Consider the following 14,476-nt stretch of genomic DNA (forward strand, 5'->3'; position numbering starts at 1 on the left):
AAAAAAAAAAAGACAAAAAGAAAAAAAAAAAAAAAAAAAAAAAAAAAACACCCCAAACAGGGAGGGGGGAACAAGTGGAGAGAGGGCCAACGCTTTCTAGCTTGTGGCTTCTCCCCCCAATCCTACCCCCTACTTTTTTTTTTTTTTTCCGTGTCCGGCAACGGATCGCAACCCTCAGTGTTGCCCCCGTACTGGACCGGGGACCGGCAACGGGATTGCAACCCTCGGTGTTGCCCCCGCGCCTCGCTCAGCCAGTGAGCGGGAACCGGTCCGCATGTGGGATCTGAACCCTCGGGCGGGAGCGCCGCCATGCTTCCCAAGCAGCGCACTATCCAGTGCGCCACCGGGCCGGCCCCAAGCGTGTTCTTTTTTTAAGGCCCCTTCATTACCCCAACTTGGGTTCCAATTCATGGTTGGAGTCTGGAGGTTCCCTTTTGGAGTCATTAGTAAGCAAGCCCAGGGAAATGCTCCATGTGTGCCTATGTTTATTGGAAGTTTCCAAGCCTTGAGTTTAATCAGGGTTCTAGAATATACCTAGAGCAATATGAACATCTCTAGTAAAAGCTTTGTAATAAAACACTTTACAAAACTGAAAATGTAAGATTTTTACATTTATATGCTGGCTTTGAAAAATTTAATGGGGCTTTGGTTTAGGGCTCAAGCATGCTCCACTCTGCCCCCCAGGTATCTGCCATCTGCTAGGAAAGCCAACAGGCAGGCTGCAAACACCAAGAATCTTGTTCTGAATGGAAAACGTAATCCGTCTTATTCTTAAGCAGCCATATTTACTTTTCTATTTATGTATAAAGAGCGAAGAGCATAAGCATTGTAAGTGTACAGAAGAGCTGTCCAAATTTGAGATTACTTATCAATCCAAGATTAACCATTCAAAATACAAGTGGATGGGCATAAAAGAAGCAGAACTTTCCAAAATGTGTGGGACCACATAACCCATATTTCACACAGTAAATATCTCACAGGAGTCTTTGAAACATTAGACTAAAAATGTACAAATATGCTAAAGCTTGTTTTTTGCTAATGGAGGTGGACTCAGTTTCCATATTTATCCCTAAATCGTGTGTGTGTGGAATTGGAATTTGGTGTGTGTGTGTGTGTGTGTGTGTGTGTGTAGGCAGTGGCTGTTGTAGACTGGGTGACAGGTATAAGGATCAAGCTACGAGGTAACTGCAGGAAGAGTAAGAAGGCAGATATCTACAAACCTTCTGCCAGAAAGTGGGATGGGAAATTCATCCTCTGATTGCTGCTCCAGACTCACTCCTCTTTGGCGCATGAGCAGGAGCCTCATGTTCAGTTGCAGGTTGGATCCAGATGCACATGTGCCTGCAGCTCACCTTTTCCTCCGGAGGCCTCTTTTTCCTTCCATAGGGAGCTTAGGGTCCTCTGGTACTGCTTGATATGTGGAGCACAGTGTTCAGGCCTCTCCGACTGCCCAATCATCCCCAATTCATCTATCTAGTTAATGTTTATTAAGTGACTACTAGATCCAAGACACAGTTCCCTCCACCTGTAACAAATTTCCCCCAATCTCTGCCTGTCAAAATTCTATTTCTTTGCCTATTATGTCTAGCACAGGCCTATTTCATTGATGAATAGAAAAAATGAATCAAATTAAAACATGTGAAGCCCAGTGTTCTAAGGATAGGAAACATGCTTTTGTTTCCTAGAGGTTCAAGGTTCAAATACAGGACGTTTCCATGCACGCTTCCAGGCACACATCCAGAGGGTTAAAAATAGTGGGTGGTATTTTTCTAAAGCCTGCAGTAACTGGATATAAAGTCAGACATTCAGGCAGGCATCCAGGTGTTACAGAATGTTGAGCAGCATTTTCTCCTTTTAATCTGCCACCCTGGCTGTGTGTGTACTTGCTGTCAGCTGAAGTCCCAGCCTATAGGATACAATGTCTTTTGCTGTTTTGCTCATTCCAGTGAAGTCTGTTTCAATGCTATAATTAAGCAGATCATTTTTATATTTGGGCAAGTGCTCTCAGTATATGTCTCTTTAATTGATTTAACCAATTCTGTAATATTGATTTTAGACCATCTGAATACCCTAATGATGGGTTCATTTGTTAATAGAGAAGTTTCTCTTCTGAACTTAGGCAATCAATGTAATTTACCATTACATGCCACTAGGTTAGGGTATAGCTGTGTATTGCAGAACAATCATGTGAAAAGTTAAAAGAAAAAAACAGCAAAACAAAACAAACACCAAACCCATGCTAGTAATTGTTTTTCTGTCTTGTTTCCATATTGCCTAGTATCCATTTATTTGAAATTATTCAAATAATTGACTGCCTTTTTTATCAAGAAATAATCTGTGGAGAGCCAGCTTGGATGTACCTACAAGTAGAATGCCAGAGTAAAGCATATAAGCAGGAAACGTAAAAACCATATGGAGCAATACTAATAAAACCACACTTTATGCTTGACTGACAGCGTTATTATTGATTATGGGAAAAAAGAAGTACCTGAATATGTAGCCTTGTAAAACGAGTCCACTGCTACAACATCTCTAGGCCAAATAAGTGCTCACTTTGACAGTCTCAACATACAGGGCACATAATGCATTGTTTTCTGTAAATCTCAGGCAGGGGATAATCTTATAAGTCTGAATATAACTATTCAGGGCATAATTCTTAAAAGCCCCAAAACATTCTCTACATTTTTTATAAATATAGTATATATGTCTATTTGACTAGAATAGCAATTAGTGACACATAATCACTGGAGCAGAATTAAGTTACCAAAGAATTTTGAAGAAGTTTGAACATTATATAAAAGATGACTAGCATGTTTTCTAAGTGCCTTATATGTAGCATTTTCTCCCTAAGGAACTACAATGTCATGTATGCTATGGTGGGTAGGACTTCATAGACACCACTTTCCTTCCTTCTTGTTTTTTTTTCCTACCTGTTTTTGGTGATAGATCTACATTATATGGTTCACATAATCCAGTACAGTCCCTGAGTCGATTTCGCTTCAGTACAGCACAAACATTTTCTTCATAAAAGAAAGCCATGGTTCTTATTTTTAGGAGGATAGATTTAATGAGTGAGCAACTATGAGCCTGTCCTTAGCTGCATCGTCCCTCCTGAGTAAATAAATTTGGTGCTTAGCAGGATACCTTGAACAGCACAATGCTGGTAATGAGAGAGGAATCAGCTCATAAACAGTCCTTGGAATCAGAGAAGTGCCTTTTCCCTGGCATATAATTGCTCAAGATGCCACATCATGGAGGTGGTTTACCTTTCTAGGATCCTCAGGGCTTCCCCATCCTCAGTCCTCAAGGTCAAATTTTAGTGAAAAAGTAAAGAGCTCCCCTGATGGAGTGAGGTCTGGAATTATCCTGGGCTTTGTTGAAACGAGAGAGAGAGAGAGATTGATTTAGGTGTATGCACATGTAAGTGTGCCCCACCGCACCACATTCCCTGGCCTCACTACCACCGACCCCCAAGAGGATGCATGGAAGAGACCCCGTGTCCCTGTATAGGACACTGTTCTGTCTTCTGCTGAGCTATAGGCAAGTTAGTAGAATCCAAACACATCAGCATCTTTTGAGAGTAGGATTTTCCAAACAGAAGCACTCTATTCACCCCAGAACCACTCCTGATATGGAGAGAACATAGTGGTTCCTATAGTCTTCTTTGGAATAACAGCATAGACTTGGTACTGCAACCTGGCCACTACTCAGTAAGCCCATAAACTATCTGGCAATAAAAATCTCCATGCCAGCATGCTCATATATGTGGAAAGCAGTCACAGTCAGGATGCACTGCATTTTCATAGCATGCTGCGGTTTCCAGAGCACTGCCATCTGTGTGGGCTACTCACAATCACCCTTGATGTAGAAAGGACAGGCATAGTTATCTTCATTTTTAAAATTAGAAACTGAGGCTCAGAGGTGTTGGAGTCTTGCAAATGCTAAGTGGCAAAGCTGAGACTAGAACTGGGTTTTTAACGCTTCTAGCAAGGCATTCCCTTCACTAGAGCCTGTTGCTTCTTATTAGACCATATTCACGTATATTCTATAACATTTTTATTTCTTTTATCATCTAGAGATTCCCAAGTGGTGAGATAAGTATCATGTTAGGGAAACATGGCTCAAAATAAGGAGAATGTAGGTTTTTAAAAGCATATAGACATTAAAGCGTATAGACATTATAAATTCAAGCAGGCTGTCAACTATCTAGCCTCGATTTTCCAATCAGTTTAAATTATCTTAATACATGTTTTTAAGCTCAAAATTAGCTGTAATCCCAATATTTAACTGTCTTCCTGCTTGGCGAATTGCACTATGCCATTTCCTTTGAATTTGTCTCCTTTTGCAGCTTGCCTCACATTCTGTACATGTATCTGGAACTTGAGATTGTCTTTCTATACCCCCTCATTTCAAGAGAGGAATTTTCTCCTTATACGATTGTAGATTAATTCTTATACCTTATATTATTTGCAAACAAATAATTCACTTGAAAACTTTTCTTCAGTCTCTTAATGTAGTAATTACTCATAGCATCCCTGAAACAGTCAAATTGCAGTGAAAGCACAGAACACAAATTGTGAGCTGTGGCTCATCTGGCGAAGGCTCCCTGCCACCACTTCATTTAGAGATTCAAGGTGATGAGCACGCAGGAGGATGACATAAGTACATCTGACTAGAGCCGTTGGGATGTCGGAATGATTGTGAGTTAATTTCCAAATAAAAGAAGCCATCTTAGCATAGACGTTTTCAACCAATACCCAAGCAACCCAGAAAAAAAAATTTGAATAAAGTTATTCTCCTGTGATGGCTGTATAAAAAGACATATGTTTCAAAGAATCTGGCCTCAAATGTGATTATGTTCCTCCTGATCAGAGATAAATAACTAGGTCTAATTGGCAGTTCTGAAGCACAGAGCAGAGAGGACATTTTCAAAATAACATGTCCTCTGAATCAAAGCGAGGTGAAGCAATGTCACTTTGATTTCTCCTCTCCCCATCTTCTGCCAGTGGCATGCTCATCCTATCACATCCAGCATGCTTTAAAAGGAAACCACTTGAACACAGCACCCATTACTTTATGATAACCGAAGTCTACCAGAGCAGAATTGTTTAGATTTTAAGAGACTGAAAAAAGTGGATTCATGTGACTTCCACGGCGACATGTCTTCAGCCCACTACCAACCGAATCTTATTCCAAACCAGCCAGGCTTGAAGGAGAAAAGGTGGTTAAAAAAACAAAAACAAACAAACAAACAAAAAACGTGCATGTGTGTGCAGACTGGGTCCCACTACTGTAGGAAAGGTGGATGGCCAGCCTCCCACCCCTCACCTCCCACCCCTCAACAGCATCTGCCTCTGCCTTTGTCCATCTGGAACTGGCACAATCAGCAAGGTGAGTGGCGTTAGCATCCTCTGCATGGACTGCACAGGGACAGGCGTTCAGACCCTAGATAGGTGTGAGAGATGAGTTAGGCCAGCCAGACACATATTTCTTGTTTTCTCATTTTCACCTGTTATCTCATTCCCTAGCCTTCTTCCTAGTCTATTCTAGCACTTGCCAAAATTCAACCTTAGGCACAGATGGTGAGAAAATGATTTTTGCCTACGCAGCCAAAGAAAGTGCCCAAATATTAATGGTTATTTATTTAGCAACAGAACCTGAAACTTAACAAACAAAAAAAGACTTGAATTTCTAACACTAACTTGGGAAGTGTTTCATTTATTTTTTAACTGTTTTTAAGTGCATTGAGTTGATATGCATAGAGGGTCTTAGTATGCTGAAAATCACTGGTCACCCAGAATGTCAAATCCAGTTTTAGATTGTATATTGTCTCTGTTAAAAATGGTTGCCTCTGTATTCTAATTTACAGTAATATTCTCTTCTCCTTAGTCCTTACCACCTTCAGGATTCATAAATATAAAGGTCCCCAAATGGATACTTTTTTAAAGGGTCTGAACAACACCGAGGTTGTCAAACTGCTGCTTCAATGCTCTCCATAGTAAATGTTGTTTCTATTGCCTGAAAACATCTAGGGGAGTACAAGTTTGGTTCTGATTACATAATTATGCTGCAGCAATATGAAAAAAAAATCATCACTAAAATCCTCCAGGTGCTTAAACAGTTTGATAGACTGTAGCCATTCTGCCATCAGTGCCCCCAGCTGTGTTGCTTAGCAACATTTTAATTCCAGAAGAATCGAAGGAGATGAAATCCCTGTGGAGAGGGAAACAGAAATAAGAGGGCTGTTGACAGATGATCTGAGTTGTTTCTTCTAATATACTGTGAAGATCACTAGCTCTTTTCATGAATGATAAATGGACTGTACACAGATCAATGGGTTCAGCAATAAACTGGAACCAGGCTCCATGTCTAAGGCGACACAGGCTGAGAGGCCCAGAGATTTCCTCATTTCGATGATGTGGTGTGTATTTTCTTAAAGGTTCCACGGGAGGAAATTGATTTCAGCATTTGGCCATTGCTTGCTCTTTTGTGGTGTCTGCTAATAAAAATGATTTTGGAAATGGGCACTTTGGCCTTTCTATCACAGTGCAAGTGTGGCCAGGTGTCAATAGTAGCACTAGGGTCAACAGTTGCCCACCACAAATCTAAAAGTATGAGATATGTCCACGACTATTCCCTCCACACCTCTCTCCTCATGCTGTCATTACAACCCAATAAGGCCCACATGGGGTAAGATTAGAGTGAGAGGTGGGGAGAGGAGGACACCTTCCAAGCAGCCCTGACAATGGCCGCCTGTGTTTGAAAGCTGCACTTGGACAGGTAACCACATTCCCTGAGAGAGGAAAATTGCTTCCTGAGTCTCCAGTCAGCTTATCTACAGCAGCCTGCTTCAGTTAGCTCCTTGTGTTTTTGAAGAGTGTTTATATTGCTTATTGTTTTGGTAACTAGTTGCAAAGATTATGCCTGCTAATGTTGTCTAATTGCATTTTTTCTTCTGTTTACAGGCTGTTGAAAAGGCAAAACATAAGAATAATCCTGTGAAGTAAGTTATTATTTTTATTCGTTGAAAAGGTTAATTTTAATGGACTCCACACATGTGAAAATTTAAGGTCATAGAGAGACCTTGGATTTTGAGTTAATCTCCATTCATGGCAATGTAAAGACAAAACCAAAACAAGCAAAAAATAAAATAAAAATAAAAAGCCCTCCAATGAGCAGGGACCAGCTTATACTTTTCCCTGTATCCCTAATAAGGAAATGCCCCAATTTGTATCCAGTTTACATAAATTAATATGTGCCATCCATGAATAGCTGCCAAATACTATTATAATCATATTCAATGCATAGTACCTCAAGCCTTTGGGTTTTGCACATGCTAAAAAGATTACATTTTTAATTGCAAACCTTGGACCTGTGACAGAGACATAAATGGCCGAAAGTGTGCCAAGTGATTTCTAGCCACGTGGGGAGGTTTGGCACCTTGGCATCACGGCTTCCATACACTGTTAATGAAAAGCTCATAAACATATATTTAACTAAAGGTTTTTCTAGCTAACAGAGAGCTATTTCCAAGGCATTTTATGGGATACTTAAATTATAAACAAGCCGCACAGCACTCTTTTAAATATAGTATGTCTTAGACATTCTGTCTCTTTTAGAAGGGAGACTTTCAAATTAAGAATGATGACTGTCTTGTCATGTGGGTTTGTGACATCTGATTGTAGTATTTTGATGTATACCACTCTTGCCAGCCTTGTGGCAGAGGGAGGACCTGCTCTACTTGCTAAGTTATTATAGATCAGGTGATATCACATCTCTAGGAATTATGTCTTAATTCATGTCAGCTGACGTCCATTATACTTGGTACCAAATGCAAAAATGTGGAGTGCATGGATTTTTAATAGTTTCTTGGAGAATGGATCAGCTAATGCTAATGACAAGAATGCTGTTTGTATTTTGCAAAAGAATTAACTTTTCCAGGGCACCAGGGTAGTGTTTAGCATACCGTTAAATCTAAGCCCTAATACATTTTTCCAACAGGTGTTATATACTTTGTTTTTCAATGTCATTTTTCTTAGGCCACAGAATATTTCTTATCAGGCTTCTATATGTAGCCTTTAGAGGGGCATCTGTAGTCTGGAGTGTATTATATTTTGGCACTCGTACGGAAGTATTTTTCATAGCTGAGTTTTTGTCTGGTGTTCGGTTGGGGTTGAAATCTCTGCAGCCTGATTTCTTTTCTGTCTGTATGCCCTGAAGGCTCCTCCACTGCAAGCCTGTGGCTGGCAAGCTCAGAGGATTAGAGGCTGGTGCTAATGAGGCCTGGGCCAGGGCTTTAGTCCCCGGGTGGGCCATTAGTGATCTTCTTTCTCACAGTCCAAGTACACCCCTCCCTGCCTGCATGCAGATGTGTGCCCCAGGTTACAAGGGTTGGGACAAGTGCTGGAGGAGTGTAGATCTAGATTATGATGGGGGAAACGTCTCCTAGTCTGAGCCCTCCCAATAAGAAGTGAGTCCCAAGTTCCATCTTTGCATGTACAGGACAGCCCATTGGCAGTGTGCAGGACCACATTAAATTGTAGTCTAATGGCGTGGAAGTGGGACCAGTTTTCTGTTTGCTCCTTTTGAGGATTCAACCCTACAGATAATTATTTTTTTTATGAGTCCTTATTCATTCACAGTGCAGACTCTGTCTAATGTCTAGCACTTTAAGAAATGTTATAAAGAGAAGACAGAAAAACGAAGAGTCAAAGGATTATGGGGCTTTTTTAAGAATATTTGAAAATCTGCATAGTAATAAACCTGGTAGGTGTTTAGAATTGTTTTTGAATTAAATAAGATATTGTTCTCAGTGTGAATTTTGGTATCCTGTTGCATTTGGGATCACAATACCAAACTCGCTTGCCACCCACAGCTATATGTGCACTTTAAGAATAGAGAAACATCCTCAGGAACTCAGGTCAGGGACAGAAACTCCAGAGAATGGCTCAGTTGCACTGCCTGATAGAAGATGAGTTGGAGTTTTTAAAAGTTGGATATATAATAGTCCTCTTGCCATTTCTGACATCTGCCAGAGAATTTCAGTTACACTCAGTGCACTGGGACTCCAAATATAGTAAAGGTTTGATGCATATTTTCTGAATGAATGAACAAATAAACAACTTGGACACATCCAAGGAAACAGTCCTTCCAAGGAACCTGGCCTGGAAGCTTATTAAGGCTGGTGGCTCTACTCTAGTAGAGTGGTGCTGTCAAGTCAGAAGGGCCTGTGTGTTGTAACTGACAAATTCAGTCCCTGTTATTCTTGGCTCATGCCACATGTAAAAATGTTTCCACATTGCTCTGGTTCATTCTAGCTGCTTTGCCTCAAACCAGTTCCTCGTTTGAATTCATATGCCAGAATTAACATTCGATCGTCTTTCTAAGCATACATTAGAAAGTGTGTACAGTGTTGCTGGAAAGCAGAGTCCACTGGCATCATTTAAAACTGAAATACAAACACAGTTTGGTGAAGATGACCATATGTGTGAGTCGATATAGTCCTTTGGTGCAAAGTTTGCCAAATGGTTAGAAAAAATAAAAAGAAGATTTCATGACATGTGAAAATTATATGAAATTCAAATTTCAGAATCTATAAATAAAGTTTTATTGGAACACAGCCACACTCATTCATTTCCATATTGTCTGTGGGTGCTGCTTTTGTGTTACAATGGCAGAGTTGAGTAGTTATGACAGAGATTCTATGTGGCCCGTAAATCTAAACATGTTTGCCATCTAGCCCCTTATAGAAAATGTGATTACTACTGCTCTAGTTGGTCAGCTAGAAAAGGTAGTAAGTATTTTGTATGTGTGTGGGATACTGAAGGTTAAACTATCAATCTTTCTCTTTTGGGCTTTAAAACATTGAGTAGGGCCAGTCCGGTGGCGCACTGGAGAGTGCGCTGCTTGGGAGTGCGGCGGCACTCCCGCCGAGGGTTTGGATCCTATGTGGAGACCGGTTCCCGCTCACTGGCTGAGCGCGGTGCGGGCGCAACACCGAGGGTTGCGATCCCGTTGCCCGTCCCCGGTACGGGCGCGACACCGAGGGTTGCGATCCCGTTACTGGTCAGTAAAAAAGACAAAAAAACAAAACAAACAAACAAACAAAAAAAAACATTGAGTAGATATTTAACAAGCCCTTATCATATGTTCAGGACTTTCTGGGGCTGATGTACCACCTAATACTGAATATGAGCAAAGAAACTTGCTCTTCACTGACTACCTTTGAAAATCTTATGGATATGACATATAATTGACAGGACAGTGATGCCTCAGAAACCAGTCAACACATATCTAGAACATACTGCTAGTCTTCCAAGTTGTGTGTGGATGGGTATATTGCAATGGGCATATGCACCTTCTAAAATTCTGTTACTCCCAGAACTAATGGCTGAGTAAACTTTGAATTAGGGTGATGGTAAATGATGCACAATATTCATTTCGTTTGTATATTTTCCTCTTGAAAAGGTCCACCTCCTCCTTCCTACTTTGCAACCACTTGTTCAATTTATTTTTAATACCTTCATGGTTGTAAACTTCTTTCATCACCATAGGGAGACTGTGGTACACATTAATTATACTCCTTATAAAAGAGAAATTAAATATATGCCTACAGAATGTAAGCACATAATGTACCTGGGTACACTAATGACTTTCCCTGTAAACATTAAATATTACCTCTGAGAATAAGACTCAAAAGTGAATGTTCTTAAGATTAGTGATCAGGACGAGATACCTGTTGTCTTTCTCAGTACTTTGGAACCATACTGACATCAAAGCTTGATTATTATTTTCAAACTGTGGCTCTTTAATGTGTTAGAGAGACTTTCACTTGTATGTTACTGTTCTGCAGCAATCATCTCCAAGATTTCATTGTGACAGCAAGGCCTAAGAGATGTACATATTTCTGCTACCATATGTGACTTTTCACATATATTTTTTTAAAAACACATTTTTGTTATTAAGACATATGTGATAGTACACTTCTGAAAATGCGAATTGCTTTTGGCAAAAATCCATGCACTAATAAGTTGAGTTGAATCTAACTGAGGTTGACATCTGTTACCAAAAGAGAGAGAGAAAGAAACAGAGAGCGTGCAAGCGAGAGAGAGAGCAAGCACAGTTGTCAGGCATAAAATTCTTCCCTGCTTTTGCACTTTAGCAACACTAAACAACGTTGTAGTTGTCTCACAAATCAGGATCAGAATCCACTCTGCTTAGGAAATTACAGTTTTATTTAGGAACCAATCCATCTTATAGATATGGTGGTTTCATTATTGAAAATGACAAATAGCCACAAAGATTTTTCTGACCATGATGTTTGTGCATTATTCATTTATTCATCCAGTGAATATTTATTAGGATCTACAGCATTCCGGGAACTGTGATAGATACTGAGAGAATTAAAAATAAATCTGACACAAGTCTTACCCTCGAGGAGTTTAGAGTCCAGTAGAAGAGATAAAATCAGTTTGTAAAGAATTAAATACAAGATAGAGAGAGATGTTTGTTAAGTGGGGAACAGATAAAGTACCAGGGAAGTTCTAAGGAGAGAAAATGCTTCTGGTTAGCAATCTCAGAGACAGAGGGGGGAAGAAGGAGGAGACATTTATACTGGGACCGTAAGGACAGCTTGCTGACTTGAGACCCTGGTGTTGAGGTATGACAGGGGGAAGTGAGGAGCCCAGGCTGCCTGATGGAGTGCAGGCAGTTAAAGGTCACGTTGGAAACTGAGGCTGAGAAGAAATGTGGGCTTATTAGGCGAAAGAGATTCCCTTGGTACAGTCAAATAGCACTGAAGAGCATTTAACTTATTACTGAATGTGAATCATCATTTATACCCCAAATTATTAAGCATAAACAAAGAGTTGATGTACCTGGGGTCTAGCCTTCAGTCTGACATCCACTTGTACTATGAAATTGGACTTGTGCTTTCTTTGCTACAGGCCTCAGCTAGATTATTTATATGACTGTTCCACGTTTTTAAAAAAAGCCATCGTTTGTAAACCTGTTTTATAATTATGCTCATTTTAGAGCAATATTTGATCTGTTCATGTGATATAGACTCATACATGCACAGACATCATAAGCATTGCTTATATAATGCATCCATGTTTCTGTCCACACACATGTGCACACACATACATGCACGCTTCCTTTCCCCATCATTTCTGCTTTGTGCATCTCTGAAAAGAGGGACAAAGAAGGCACATCATTAGAGTTTTAAAGAGATGTGTTAGGTAGAAGATAAATGTGGCCTCAAAGACATTAGGTAGAGCCCTTGAAATGGCCCCTTATGACCAAAGGTAATTTTGCAGTTGGAGTTTATATCTCTTGCAATGCTCTTGGGCACATGCATGGCACAGAGTTGCAGGACGTCAGTGAAGTAACCCCATTCATTCAGAAGGATAAGATAGTGGATTGTGAACTGTGTTCTGCCAAACACTAGTTTTCTGTGATTGTCTCCTTTATAATAAAATGTCTCTAGCATGATGGATTGGCATAATCTATTACATCACTTTCCTGGAGTATCACTGTGCACATTCACATAATACAGGCTCCAAGAAGTGTGTAGAAAGAGTTCTGTTTAGCTTTATCTTACCCAAGGTTTCCCAAACATGTTTTACCAGAAGACACCCTTGTCTGGCAGGGAGAATGTTTCACGGAAGGCAGAAGTGGATGCTCGAGTCCATTTGAAATAAAATGACCACGTGGAGGCCTTGCCTCTGTAGGTAGTTTGAGAAACCTAGTGCCCTGACAACTCACACCCAGTCTGTAGCATGAATACTCAAAGTACGAATGTGAAGTAATATTCACAGTATTTAAAAAGTCAGCCATGGAAAGAAAATAAATCTCCCAAGTCTGAAATGATAAAATATCTCCTATGTGTCTTCTACAGTGTCACATGCTAAATTATTTTTATGGATTGTGACTGTCCTGAGGTGCAGTCTTCAAAGAGGCTAAGAGACATATATAGGGTGACCTTCTGAATGAGATACATGAAGCCCAGCAGTTCCCAGTGAGCCCCATCCAAGTGGTGGGCATGATGCCCGGTCCACTCATTTCATGACAATGAGGCACCCACACCAGTGTGCTTCCTACCCCCTCACCAAATCTCTAGTAGGTCTCTAATTGTCTCTGGCCATTTTAAGGACAGTTAATGGAAAAATAGCAATAAAACCTCTCTCTAAACTGCTACATGAAATAAATTGGGCTCTTTATGTTGTTCAGATAGCTGCAATTGGATGCAGAAGGTTCCAGCAATCTTCCTCACAGCTATTGAAACTTGCACAAATTTCTGGCACCCTCCTTTTCATTGGTAATTGGAGTTGTGTCATCTAGGCAATTTCAGATGGTACAACTGAAACCCAGAGAGCAAATGGCTCGGAACCCCAAGTTTCCAGAAACTCCCCACTTTGCACCCACTGCCTCTCCAGACACACACACCCACTTTGAATGCCCAGGATTTTGTTATTGGTATTTAAGTCATATTATCTACTTTACGTAACGGATTATTTTCTTAGAATATAGCACTAAATGTATCAGAAATTAATGAATCATTGAATTTTTAGGCACTTTAACTACTATGTCAACTTCAAGTATATTAACTTTTTAATGTGTAAGGAAGAGTTCCTTCAAAACTTCAAACATGTTAGCTACCTGGTTAGCATCACTCATCTTTCAAAAAGCTTTATTTGGTAAATTAACACCCTAATAACCATAAGGATGAAAGGGCAACAGAAAGCACCCATGAATTGATGATGAATCTGAGGGACCTCAAGTAAGCCAACAAATGCAGAGTCAAACCATTTGAAAGGAAATTAAACGAGTTTTTTAAACAACAGCACTCATAAAATACCTCCTGATCCACTTGGTAGTTCCTAACTGTGCTTCTCAGTGTTTGCCGCTTAGGTAATAATATACAACTCTGTTTAATCTGTTCACAAGTTAGCTCGGGTTTTGGTACATATGAATTACGCCTACAGTTTTATTTTAAAATTTGCCATTCAGTGATCTCTCAGAAAATTGCAAAATCTTGGAATCACATAGCTGATCTCCTAGAAATTCAAGCAAACCACACACATTGATTCCTTTAACAAACATTAATTCTGTACCTACTATGTGCCAGGCTCTGCTGACAGAGAGGTGAGTAAGATGAGATCTCTGCCCTGGAAGCCCTCACACACTGCTAGGGAAACAGACAAATCATTACACTACAGAATACACTGGTTCTATGATTGAAGTGTGTGCAGCATCCTGTGGGGCACAGATGAAGGAGTGAGAAACTGCTTGGAGCGGGCTTTCCCTAGCTCAGCAGGACTCCCCTGGTACACAGTGGGGTTGAGGCCATTCAAGAGAGCAGAACAACACTTTCAAAAGGCACTAAGAAGAGAAAGCAGATGCTGTGTTGTGAGCAATGTCTAGTACTTAGAGGCAGCTTAGGAGAGGGGGCATTTTACACAGTAGCAGAATAAAC

At 40.3% G+C, this 14,476-nt stretch overlaps 1 protein-coding gene across 1 annotated transcript in view; it reads left to right on the forward strand.

Annotated features, from left to right (window-relative positions):
* AFF2 (AF4/FMR2 family, member 2) overlaps positions 1-14,476 on the forward strand; it is a 115,919-nt gene that overhangs the window by 8,344 nt on the left and 93,099 nt on the right. Inside the window, exon 2 of the mRNA XM_008590180.1 lies at positions 6,966-7,003. Within this exon, the coding sequence (XP_008588402.1) occupies positions 6,966-7,003 (38 nt within the window). The remainder of the gene's footprint in view (positions 1-6,965; positions 7,004-14,476) is intronic.

The sequence above is a fragment of the Galeopterus variegatus genome, unplaced genomic scaffold, assembly GCF_000696425.1.
Source record: "Galeopterus variegatus unplaced genomic scaffold, G_variegatus-3.0.2 Scaffold5912, whole genome shotgun sequence".
NCBI classification, from domain to species: domain Eukaryota; kingdom Metazoa; phylum Chordata; class Mammalia; order Dermoptera; family Cynocephalidae; genus Galeopterus; species Galeopterus variegatus.